This window comes from Manis javanica, chromosome 18 (genome assembly GCF_040802235.1).
Source record: "Manis javanica isolate MJ-LG chromosome 18, MJ_LKY, whole genome shotgun sequence".
Classification (NCBI taxonomy): Eukaryota; Metazoa; Chordata; class Mammalia; order Pholidota; family Manidae; genus Manis; species Manis javanica.
Genome location: NC_133173.1, coordinates 2,426,820 through 2,438,160, shown reverse-complemented (window position 1 = coordinate 2,438,160; position 11,341 = coordinate 2,426,820). Strand labels below are relative to the sequence as shown.

The window sequence follows — 11,341 nt, the reverse complement described above, 5'->3', positions numbered from 1 at the left end:
CCTAAGCCACATTGTGCAGTGCCAGGAGCAGGCTGATCCAGACAGAGGCGCAAGCTGGTCCCCGTGCTCGTGGCCAGAGCCTCCGACTGAGGCCCTGCTCATTTCCCTGCCCCCTTCACCCGGAGTGGCAGAGCGGCCCTGACACCGGCCCTGGCAGGAGAGGGTCACCTCCCAGGAAGCTCCGATAAGCACATGGGCCGTGGCTTCTGAGATGTTTGCACTTGTCATCTTGCAGGCACATGGAGGCTCTGTAAGGTGGGGCACAGGCCACTGGGGAAGCCCCTGCAACGTGTCCTGGGTGAGCGCGAGCATCGGTATCAGGGCAACAACAAATCACACCCCTTACCATGTAGATTATAATGATTAAGCTGGAGTTCCGCTGGCAAGCAGTTCTATAAATCACATCTATGGAAAAATACAGAGTTCCAATTTCTAGAAAGACAGTTCTTAGACTTTTTTAGACTTAGTTTACTACTTAGCTTAGCTTGGGCTGCCCTAGCAGAGTCCCCTAGACCGAGGGGCTCACACAGCGAACACCTGTTTCTCCCAGTGCAGGAGGCTGGAAGTCCAGGATGAGCCAAGGTGCCGGCAGATTCCGTGTCTGGTGAGGGCTCCCCTCCTGCTGTGTCCACACACACGGCGGCTCTCGCCCGCTCGTGAGGACCCCGCTCGCCACCTAGTCACCTCTCCAGGCCCCACCTCCAATTCCATCACGTTGTTCGTGAGGGCTTCAACCCGTGAATCTGGGGGACACAACACTCAGTCCACAGCATCAACCAAAGCTGAAGGGTCGAGGGACCAGCACGGCCAGCGGGAGGCGTGCCCGGCCTTCCTGGGGACGTGAAGCGCCCTTTGTGCGGGGGGATAGGATGAGGAGGCAAGGGCGCTCCTAAGAATTTTCCTGTTATTAAAATAAGAGCGCACACAATATTGTTAGAAACTGGACCATATTTTTGCCAAGAGGGAAGGGGCATTTATTTTAGGGAGGGTGCGATTTCCCCACCTGTAGCTTGCTGCCCGTGCAGTACTTCCTACCCAGCCACCTCAAGCTCTGTGTCGGGGTCTCCTTGTTTTCCTCCCCTAATGGTGTGGAACAGAGCTTGAAGAGTAAATATTTAACAGGCACAGCCCCTTTTCTCTGTTAAAATAATCTTTGTTTCGGTGCTTTAACAAGGAAGACTGTGTTTTTCCCACCTCTGCTCTCATGTTACGCTAAGCCAGGTCTCAGGAGCAGGAGAAACGGAGCCTGGCCTCTGGGCCAGGGCAGGAGGAGGCTGCCTCCTTGCAGGGCAGCACGGCGTGGGGTGGGGCTGCCCGGCCTGCAGCGCTCACGCCCATGTCACCCGCAGGCATGTGCCAGCCTCCGGGCACCAGAGAGCAGGGAGGCGGGGGGGGGGCACAAGGGGCAGCCTCTGCAGCCCCTGGGAGAGCAGGGGTCGGCTGGCAGCACGTGGGCGACCCTGGGCGGGACCTGTTGTTCTCAGGGAAGATTTTGACCCCAGCCCATGGGAAGCTGGGCATCCGGGCACCTGCAGGTGTTCGTGTCCTGTCGTTAGAAGCCCGCAGAGGAGGTGTGGCCTGTCCTGCCCGGACCTGTGGATTCCATCCACGGGCCCTTGGCAGACGCGTGGGCAGAGGCCTCACTTCTCTTTAACTGGACTGAACTTGCTCATGAGCCTCCATTTGAACCAGTGGTGGAAACAACTTGATCTTTTTTCCATTTCTGCTGTTGGCTCAAAAAAAAAAATTAATCTTTTTTCCATTTCTTCTAATAGTGGAAAAAAACGTAATCTTGCCATTTCAAGGTAATTCAGTCTCTTTCCATAGAAAATGTAGATGGTCCACTCATTACTCTGTCGATTCAGGATTCAAACCCAGTCAGTTCGGCTGAAGTCCCCCGTCGGCCCTGTTGGTTTTCCTCAAAGGTTCTGTCCCGCGAGATGCTGCCGGGGCACACGGGGATGCCTGGGCCACCGTGGTGGCAGGTGAGGACGTGTGTCTGGCTCCCAACTGCTTTCACAGCGAGTAACTCACCCCCGCAGGCCCCTGGGGCTGTCAGGCCTCCGCCTGCTGAGCTTGTGTGCCGACCCCCGGCATCTCTGGTTCAGTGTCCCCCGAGCGTCTCCTCGCTTCCTGCTGGGGCCCCCGGTTCATGGGGAGCCAGGGTCGCCCCTGTTCCCTCAGGGTCCCTCTCTGGTCACCTGCCCCATCATTTCCACTGTGCCCACCCCCCTGGTTGGTCTAGGGCACTTCGGGAGCCCGCCTTCTGCCCGAGTTCAGGGCTGAGTGGGGCCGTAGACCCCGTGCCTGGGGGGTTTTGGGGAGCAGCAGTTCAGCCCTCTTGACCATCCTCTTTAAGACCCTCCCAGCCCCGGGGAGGCTCGTTCTCTTCTCCAGGCAGCAGGAGCAGCCTTCCCTCTCCGCGGCTTGGGGCAGAATTCCTGCGCTCTGAGTTCTTCGGCCTCTGGTTCTGGGAACCCAGGAGCTGCTCTGTCTCTGTGCCTCTCACATCTCAGAAACGCCTACTTGGGGCTGGCATGAAACCCGAGGCCTTGTTTTTTGTACCACTTCACACCTGAAATGGCATTATTTTGGACATCAGTTGCTACCCACTGACAGCTTTGTTCCCGTGCGGGTGCCACCTCCCCTGAGCAGAGGGAGGCCCCAGGAATGACAGCCGGGCTCCGGGAGGTGTAGGTTCCCCTGGGCTGTGCTGCTGAGAATCGTGCTCTGGAGGGGCGGTGCAGGGGTGGCTGGAGAGCCAGGTGCACCTGCCCCCACTGCGTCAGGGGCCTCACAGGGGTCTGTCCAGGCGGTGGCCTCGGGAGAGAGGTGGCGTGGAGGGAGTGTGAGGGGAGGTGGCCGTGTTCCAGTTCGTCGTGTAGAACCAGGCGGCCAGTGGGCATGCATCATGTTGCCTGGTCCTGCTGGGGCCCCACTGGGAGACACCCCCTGAGGGAGGGGGCTTGGTTCTCACCCCTGGGCGTGGAGGGTGCCCGGAGGGTTACAGGAGGGCTGCCTGGTCGGAGACAGGGTGCCACTCTGGGAGTGCCGCCGCCTCCCTGCCCCACCTCACTCCACCCGCGGGGACACTGGCTCTGTCCGCCCTGCTTGGACCTGGGGGACGCGGCGAGGAAGGAACACAGGTCTTGAGCAGGCCTTGTCTGAGCTCTCCGTTGAAATCTAGAGAGGGGGGGAACATGAATGTGTCATAGTAAAAGATAAAGGAAATAAAAATGGCAGCCATAGCGTAAAATGGCGAAGTAGGACAACACGCAGGCATTTCCATCGTGTGAAAGGATGAGGCTCCCTCCCGAAAGGACAAGAGGCTGGCATGGTCCAGCCCAGGGACTGCGCCATCCTGCCCCTCGGGCCTCACTCTGCTGGCCGACGGAATGAGGCCGCGAGCACTTGGCCGTGGCAGGGGTGGGGCTCCCCTGCTCTCCTGCAGGCCTGGCCACCGACACCAACGGTGGTGGCCTCTGTCTGCATGCTGGTCCCCGGGTAGCGGGGGCGTGGTTTCCCTGGGGTGGCATTTAGCTCCCCTCTAGCCCCATCTTCTCAGGGACAGTCACAGGCGCACACAGGTGGTCCACGCCCGTGACCCCACTGGGCTGGGCAGCCCCTCATCCTCTTGTCTTTGGCTCCCCTACATGGGACCATAGAGGCTGGTGTCCCCTTTAGGGCCTGTTGGGGACAGGAGTGGGGTGAGCACATCTACTTCCCAGACACACTTAAGTCACTATCATAAGCTGTTCTGGAAAGCGTTCTAGGCTCAGAGGTCCACAGGCCTCGATGATTTGGGGCAGTTTTTCCCCCAAATCTTCGAATTTGAATATTTTAGAAAGTAGAAGAAAAAAGCTCTATAAAATTATAGAGCTGACATGCTCAGATACCAAAACTTGACCAGAATTTAAAAGGAAAGCAATTTTATTTTTAAATGTAGATGCACAAGTCTTAAATAGTAGCAAATCCAGTGTAGCTACAAGATAAAAGTATGATGCATGAGCAGGTACGCTTCCTGCGGGGCATGTAGTGGTTGTCATTCATTTTAAAATTAGTCTAAAGTTAATCTGATTAATATTTTAAAAAATGACCCAGTTAAAATCAAAATGAAGTATTTTTTTTTGTGTGTGGGAACTCCAATCATTGATACTAAAGTTTACCTGGTTGAATGATTTCATGAGAATAGGACTTCTGATCAGTTACCTAAATGGTTCAGTGGAACAAAGTAGAAGAGCTTAAAATACCTCTAACTGCATACGACAAACATACGACAAAGATAAAAATAGTGTTTGAAATCATCGGAGAAAGAACGGATTATTTAATAAGTTGTGTTGCTAACCATTTAAGCATTATTAACAAGAAATAATACCTCTCAGGTAAAATTCAGCTGGGTTAAAAGTAAAATTTTTCACATGAAAAAATCAAATAATTTCTAGGATAAATTTAGCTGAATATTTATATGTAAATGTAGGAGAGAAACCATGAGTGAAAACTGATGAATTTGCACACGCCGTGTATGATTTGTGTAGGTTATGCCGAAGCAGAGCGGACGCTCCTTCCCCGCCCAGCCTCAGCACACACTGAAAGCAAAATGAAAAACAAAGCAAAACAAAACAGAAACAGATAATAGGCTGGGAAGACTGCCTGTACCAAACATGACCGATAAAGCATTCATACTTGAGTATAAAAGAGGCTCCTAAAACTCTGAGGGCAATAAAGATTAGAAAGATAAATTGACAGTAAATGTTATGTGTCTTGGAAAAATGCCCTGTGAATAGCAAATTCCCTTCTAGACATTTACCCTCAGGAAAATTCACATATATTAGGATGTCGTTCAAGGGGTTAGCTGTGAAGGCCAAGAGAGAACAAAAGAAAAAGACAGAATGAAGAAAAGAGGGTGGGGAAGAGGAAGGGCCTTATATATCCAACAATAGGAGATTGGCTTAAGAAATTATGTCACAGTGGTATAGTTCATTATTGGCCCTGTAATTAAATGCAATCTGGAGAGATATTCACAATAATATGTATAGGAGGATTCTTTTCTGAAAACAACTGTATGTAAATACTCAAATATATTCATAAGAGCATCTGGAAGCTTCTACGCCGACATGTTAATTTAACAATGGCTATTTCTGGGTTAGTGGGTTACAGTTGACTTTCTTCAATTTTGTGTACATGTCTTTTTCTTCTTTCTTCCTTTTTTTTTCACCATTACCGTGTATTATGTTAAAATTAATTTATGTTCAAAATCAGTTTAACGTAAAATTAGTTCACATTAAAAAATAATTACTTAAAGAGTGCTACTCCGAGAACCCGTGGCTTCGTGCACCAGCCCCAAGACACCAGGCTGGTGCGTGACTTCCCGCTCGTGCGTCTCCAGCGTCACACCCGCCACACTCCAGCTCCTGGTCACCAGCGCTGGGAAGATGTCCCCGACCGCCTAGGCCTTTCCTCCTCGTTTCTCCTTTGAGCTTCTGAACTATAAGGGGCTCCCCACCTCACCTTCGTCCTTTAAATGTTCCCCATGTATTGTCCAGTCGCCACAAAGAAACCAGGAGCTCCCTGCAGGCAGGGCCTGGGCCTTGCTAGCCTGCCTCTCCCGTGGGCCCCGGGCAGCGCTGAGGAGCCTGCAGGGAGCTAGGCTGGGGCCCAGGGGCTCAGCCAGGGCGTCATTGGCGCGGGGCGGCCACGGGCACCCGGCTCGCGAGCCGGGCGGGAAGGAAGAGGGGGCCTGCTGGTCCCGATCCCTGCAGGTCCCGCCCTTCCAGTTCCCTCGGGGGCGCCTGTCATGCTAACCTGGACGTTTTGTCTCCGTTCGACGTGGACAGGTTCTAACGTGCTGGAGGACCAGCCCTGCTGTCGGGGACTCTATGACTTTGAGCCCGAAAACCCAGGGGAGCTGGGATTTAAAGAAGGGGACGTCATCACACTGACCAACCAGATAGACGAGAACTGGTACGAGGGGATGCTGCGCGGGGAATCTGGATTCTTCCCCATTAATTACGTTGAAGTTATGGTGCCTTTACCTCAGTAAGTGTGTAACTCAAACTTGGGACGGACTTTTGCAACGGAAATGAATTCACACCGTGTTCCTCTTTGTGGTGTTCTGTGGCATCCGTGCTGTTTGACCAACTTAATGACTTTTGTGTGTGTGTGTTCTCTTTATAATGTATTTTCTATCAATTTTAATTTGTATAAATGATCTTCTTAGCTACATGAAAATATAGTTTTCTTTTTTGCTTATTGTCCTAAAGTCATTGGTGAAATGAATGTATGTGCTTTTGTTGCTAAAAACCAGCTGTGCCCGTGGCAGTCATGTCAGCGAATCGCCCAGGTTCCCTGGAATGCAAAACCCGAAACTCAGGAGTGGTGACTATTTGGTTTCCTGACGTCACTGACGGCATCCGGTCTGCTTCCTTCACGGCGTTTTAGCTGACCTGTGAAAAGCCCAATAAACTTGACGCACTGTCTTGGCCAAAGGCCTGTCGTCCCTAATGCGGGACTGATTTGGAAGTTGTTGGGGGGCAGACTCCTGTACCCCACGGCTGATGGGGGCTGAGTGTGTTGCCTAGACGCTTGCTCCCGACCCGGTCGGCAGGTCTGAGAGGGCCTCGGCTCTCCAGCTCCCTCCCTCCAGTTCAGGGACGGGAAACCCTCCCACGTACTGTCAGGTTCATGTCCAGAAGAGGCTCACCCAACCCTCTTAGGCTGCCAAGCGCTGGGGAGGTTTTCCAAGCAAGTCCTGTTACGGATGCTCAGGAAGCAGCGTGGCCAGGAGTTGGGTTGAGTACCAGGAGCAGGGTGGTCTAGGTCCAGGGAACCAGCTGCTGGCCTCACTCGGGATGTGTGCCTGTCACGGACTCTGGCCCACCGGGGCCCTCGGCAGTCCCACTGGGACGGGGCAGGATCACCTCCCCTGTGCAGAACAGCTCACTGAATGGCTTGCCCAGGGTCAAACAGCTGAGTGGGTCAGAGGCAGGGTGTGGAGTCAGATCGTTGCCTGCTGACCCCCAAGTCTCGGACGTGCAGTGATGTTCATGGCCATTTGTGATAAATGTCCAGAGGCCGGAGTGTTTGTAAAGGTGACCAAAACTTCAGTCTTTGAGTCCTTAGTACATCATTAAATTTCTAACATATCTGGGCACTTTCCTCTGCCGCCTTCCCCCAGCACACACCTCTTTTCCAAACAGTTGTACACATAGTGTCTGTAATAAAATAATAATAATGGCTAACATTTATTGAGTGCTTACTATGTGCCAGGTGCTGTTCTAAGCATTTTGTATAAATAAACTCATTTATTCCCCATAACAACCATCTGAAGCAGGTCTTAGGATGACCACTTTTCAGAAAAGACACATGAGGTTATGTAAGCTGCCCACAGGCCACAGTTTCTAAGTGGCATAGCTGGGATCCTAACTCAAATCATCTCTCTTCCATGCCCTGTTCGCCACCTCTCTCGTGTCCGACCTCTCCTAGTATGTGTTTGTACACGTAGCTTCACAAAATCGTTCTTTTCCATACCCTGCCATCTTTTATTCTCCAGCGGCCACGTTAGAAATTTATCCAAGGGAATGAGAGACCCAGAACCGCTCTCAATGCCCATAATACGCTTTGGTATATTGCTTGGGAAATAAGCGTGATTGCAGTTAACCGAGAGTTGTAGACTAAACTGTAGGGATAATGTCAACAAATATATTAATTAGGGGCACGTGATGCCGTTAAAGGAACTGAAATGGGACGTGTGTCAGTGGACAGAGGGCTGCCCAGGAGGAGACTCAAAGATCGCGGCCTGGCGGTGAGCTGGAAGGGTTTGTGGTTCCCCGAGGCTGGAGAGGCGGGCACAGTAGATGGGACCAGGGATTTGCACCTAAATGGGGGGCCCAAGGTCTCTTTCTGGGGGGTCTGGAATTTTCCATATGCCTTTGTTGTGTTAGATACTCATTCCATATTTGGTTTTTAACTATTTGCTCCCTTTTTTTCTCATTTACCTAGGTATCTAAACTTCAGACTTTATATTTTTACTTTATAACTCATCCATTACCTTTTCATCCATTTTGTTGGGCTCTTGTCTAAGTTTCTCCCTCTTCTTTAGGTACATATGGAATTTGCAATGGATACTTGTAGCCTTTATTTCAATCACGTGAAAGTTATTTGTTTTACACTTTGAAACTCATTTCCATTGGATTTAAGTTTTATTTGTAAATACTGTGCCACTTTTAATTTTTCCTTGTTGTTAGAGGGGTCTTGAGTTGACCTCCTGAGGAACTCTGTGAGTACAGCACCCCTTCCTCTCTGCGCCCCACAGCCCAGGGACCATCTGATCTGTGAGGTCCTGTGTCAGCCGGTCCCTTCCTGCCCCCCTGCCCTGAGGACTCACCGGTCTGCAGAGAGCACGCGTTCTGAGTCTGTCTGGGCTGTGCCGTGTGCTTAGTGGTGAAGACCCTGCACCATGGGGTCCAAGGCAGTCCGGGGGCTCCTGGGACTGGCTGGGTGGGTGTCTGACAGCAGGGTTCAGGGTGAGGAAGCCCTCTTGCCCAGAGATCTGAGCCACCTTCCCCAATGTCCCTTTCTCCAGCAGTGAGGTATTTTGCTTTCCATAGTTCTCATCTTTTGTCTTATTTTTCAACTGGTTCTTATTGGTCTCTTCAAAGGCCAGCATCTGCTTGTTTGTGCAGGAACTTTGAGAACAAGGCGGGAGGCATCCAGGGGTTACCCTGGCACAGAGGAGAGGCGCACAGTGGGCTGGGGCACATGTCTGGACTTCAGTGGGGGAGGCCGGTGTCTTCAACTGTGGCGGCTTCCTATCGTTCCTGTTAAGGCCCACTTCTGAGTGGCTCCTGTGTTCAGCTGGCCAGACATTGATGCAGTGAACAGTTTTTGGCTTGCACTCCTGTGTCTCACCAGCTCGGCCTAGCAGCCCTTAGGGTATCTCCCCTCTTGGATGGTAGGTGTTGATTATCTATCCAGGTCCAAGGCAGAGTGACCCATGATTTCTCTGAATTATCATCTGTGGCCCTCATCTCCACACATGCTAGTTACATTATGTCAGTTTGGGGATAGATGCAGCTTTACCTAGAGAAGGGTGGTGGGCTTTTTTATCAGATGAAAAGGGGCTTCTGTTTCATCATAAAAAGACAACCTCCATGTCTCAGTCTCAGGAATTAGCTGGCTCCAGAACTGAGGACCTAGAGCAAGCGAGGGACATCGCAGGATGGCTGGAGAAGTGGCTCTCAGCTCCTCCTGTGTGTCGGACTCTGAACAGATCTAAAAATCAGATGTCTAGCTTTCACCCCTAATTTTGATTTGAATTGCTGGGGGTATGATGGGGCCTTGGTATTTTTTAAAAGCCCCTCAAACGATTCTTGGGTACAGTGGAAATTGAGAAAAGTGCTTTAGATGAAAGAGGACAGCGCATTAGACAATAGTAGGAGATAAGCTGGGGAAGTCCGACTGGGGAGCCTGGAGAGGTCCCAGTAAGTGGCGCCCCTCTTTCCCTTCTGAGTGCCAGACAAACGAGGGCATCACACAGGGACACCACAGCTGAGAGCCGATGTGCAAACCTGTGCTGTGAAAGGCGAAGTCAGAGCATGTGGCTCAGGGTCCGAGCCAGAGGGCCTGCTGACTGTGCCTCAAAGGAAGCAGGCTCACCTGGTCCCGGGGATGCTGGACTCATCAGCTCTCGGAGGCGCGGACAGAGCCTGTAGTGCTGAGCTTACTGTGTGGCTGTGGGCGAGCACGCACACATTTCCTGCAGGCAGGCTGGCTTCCAAGGACGGGGGAGCCATCACTTGCCAGATTCCTAACCCAGACTCACAGGCCAGGTAACTGTCCACCTGCTCAACTAGCCAGGCCTAGTTAGAGAAAACCCCTCCCCATAGGAAGTGGGAGAGTGGGAAAAGTATTCTTTTCTAATTCTGGAGGACAAAGATGAGGAAAATACTTCAAAGAAGACTCAGGTTTTTGGAGGCCAAAATAGAACTATACAAAAGGGAAAACGGAATATGCATAAGACAGATTTTCATAACTGCTTTTCAAGAGGAGGTTATACCAGTGCAGTAGGGCAAGAAAAAGAAATGGCCGAAAGATTGAAAAGCAGGAAATAAAGCTGTATTTGCAGAAAACAAGATTGAATATGTAGAAAATTCTAAGGCATCTACAAAAAATCTGTGAGAACTAATATGCAAATTTATCACGGTCATGGGACAGAAAGCCAATATACAAAAATCAGTTAAGTTTCTACATACTGGCAATGATCATTAAATACTAAATTTAATATTAAAATAATGAAAAGCAATGCCATTTATGGTAACATCAGGAAGCATAAAATACTTAGAAAGTATTTGAGCAAAAACTGTGTAAGACCTTGACATTGTAAACTACAAAATATTGCATATAAAAATTGAAGAAGACCTAAATAAACGGAGAGATGTGCTCAATATTGTTAAGATGCCTGTTTTTCCCAAAGAGATCTGTAAATTCCGTACATTTCTAGTTCAAACCCCAACAGGCTTTGTTTTTGTTGAAATTAGCTGATTCTAAAATGATACGGAGATACAAAATTCCTAGAACAGCCAAGACAGAGGAAAATGAACTTAGAGAGTGTATATACTCTCTAATTTTAAGACTTGCTATAAAGATACAGTAATCCAAACTGTTGAATTGGCATAAGGTTAGATAAATAGGTCAATGGAACAGAACAAAGTCTAAAAATAGACTCCGTTATAAATGTACATTCACTTTGTTTTCAACAAAAGTGTCAAGGTAATTCAGTGGGGAAAAGAAAGCTCTTTTTAACAAAATAAAAATAAGCTTTGACACCCTACCTCACACCATGCATAAAATTAATTTAACATGGATCACAGACCTAGGCATAAAAGCTAAGACATTAAAGCTTTTAGAAGAAAATGTAGAAAAATATTTTTATGACTCTGACATGGGCATAATTTCTTAGGACACAGAAAGCACTAGCCCCAAAGGACAAAACTGATATTAGACTTCATTACAATTAAAATTTTCTGCTCACTGAAAGATACCACTTAAAAAATGAACAGATACACCATAGACTGGAAGAAAATATTCACAAAACATTCTGATGATAGACTTTATATGTGAAGAATATATAAATAATTCTCACAAGTCAATAATAAGCATTAAAATGGTCAAAAGGTTTGAAGATACACTTCCCAGGAGATGGAAAAATACTCAGTAAGATGAAATGTTGCTCAACAGCATTAGTCACCGGGGAGTGGCCCATGGGCGGCGCAGCACCAAGGAGGCTCAGAATGTAGTGCAGCTAAGTTGCCAGGATAGCCACATTTCCTGAGGCGTTAGCTAA

General features: G+C 49.7%; 1 protein-coding gene across 5 annotated transcripts in view; it reads left to right on the top strand.

The window, feature by feature from the left end:
• The window catches only part of SH3GL3 (SH3 domain containing GRB2 like 3, endophilin A3), a 61,851-nt gene extending 54,613 nt beyond the window's left edge, over positions 1-7,238 (top strand). For all 5 annotated transcript variants that reach the window (XM_037000672.2, XM_073227145.1, XM_073227144.1 and 2 more), the window contains one exon: positions 5,835-7,238. In XM_037000672.2, the coding sequence (XP_036856567.1) occupies positions 5,835-6,040 (206 nt within the window). In that variant the 3' untranslated portion in view covers positions 6,041-7,238. The remainder of the gene's footprint in view (positions 1-5,834) is intronic.
• Positions 7,239-11,341: the final 4,103 nt, after the last annotated feature.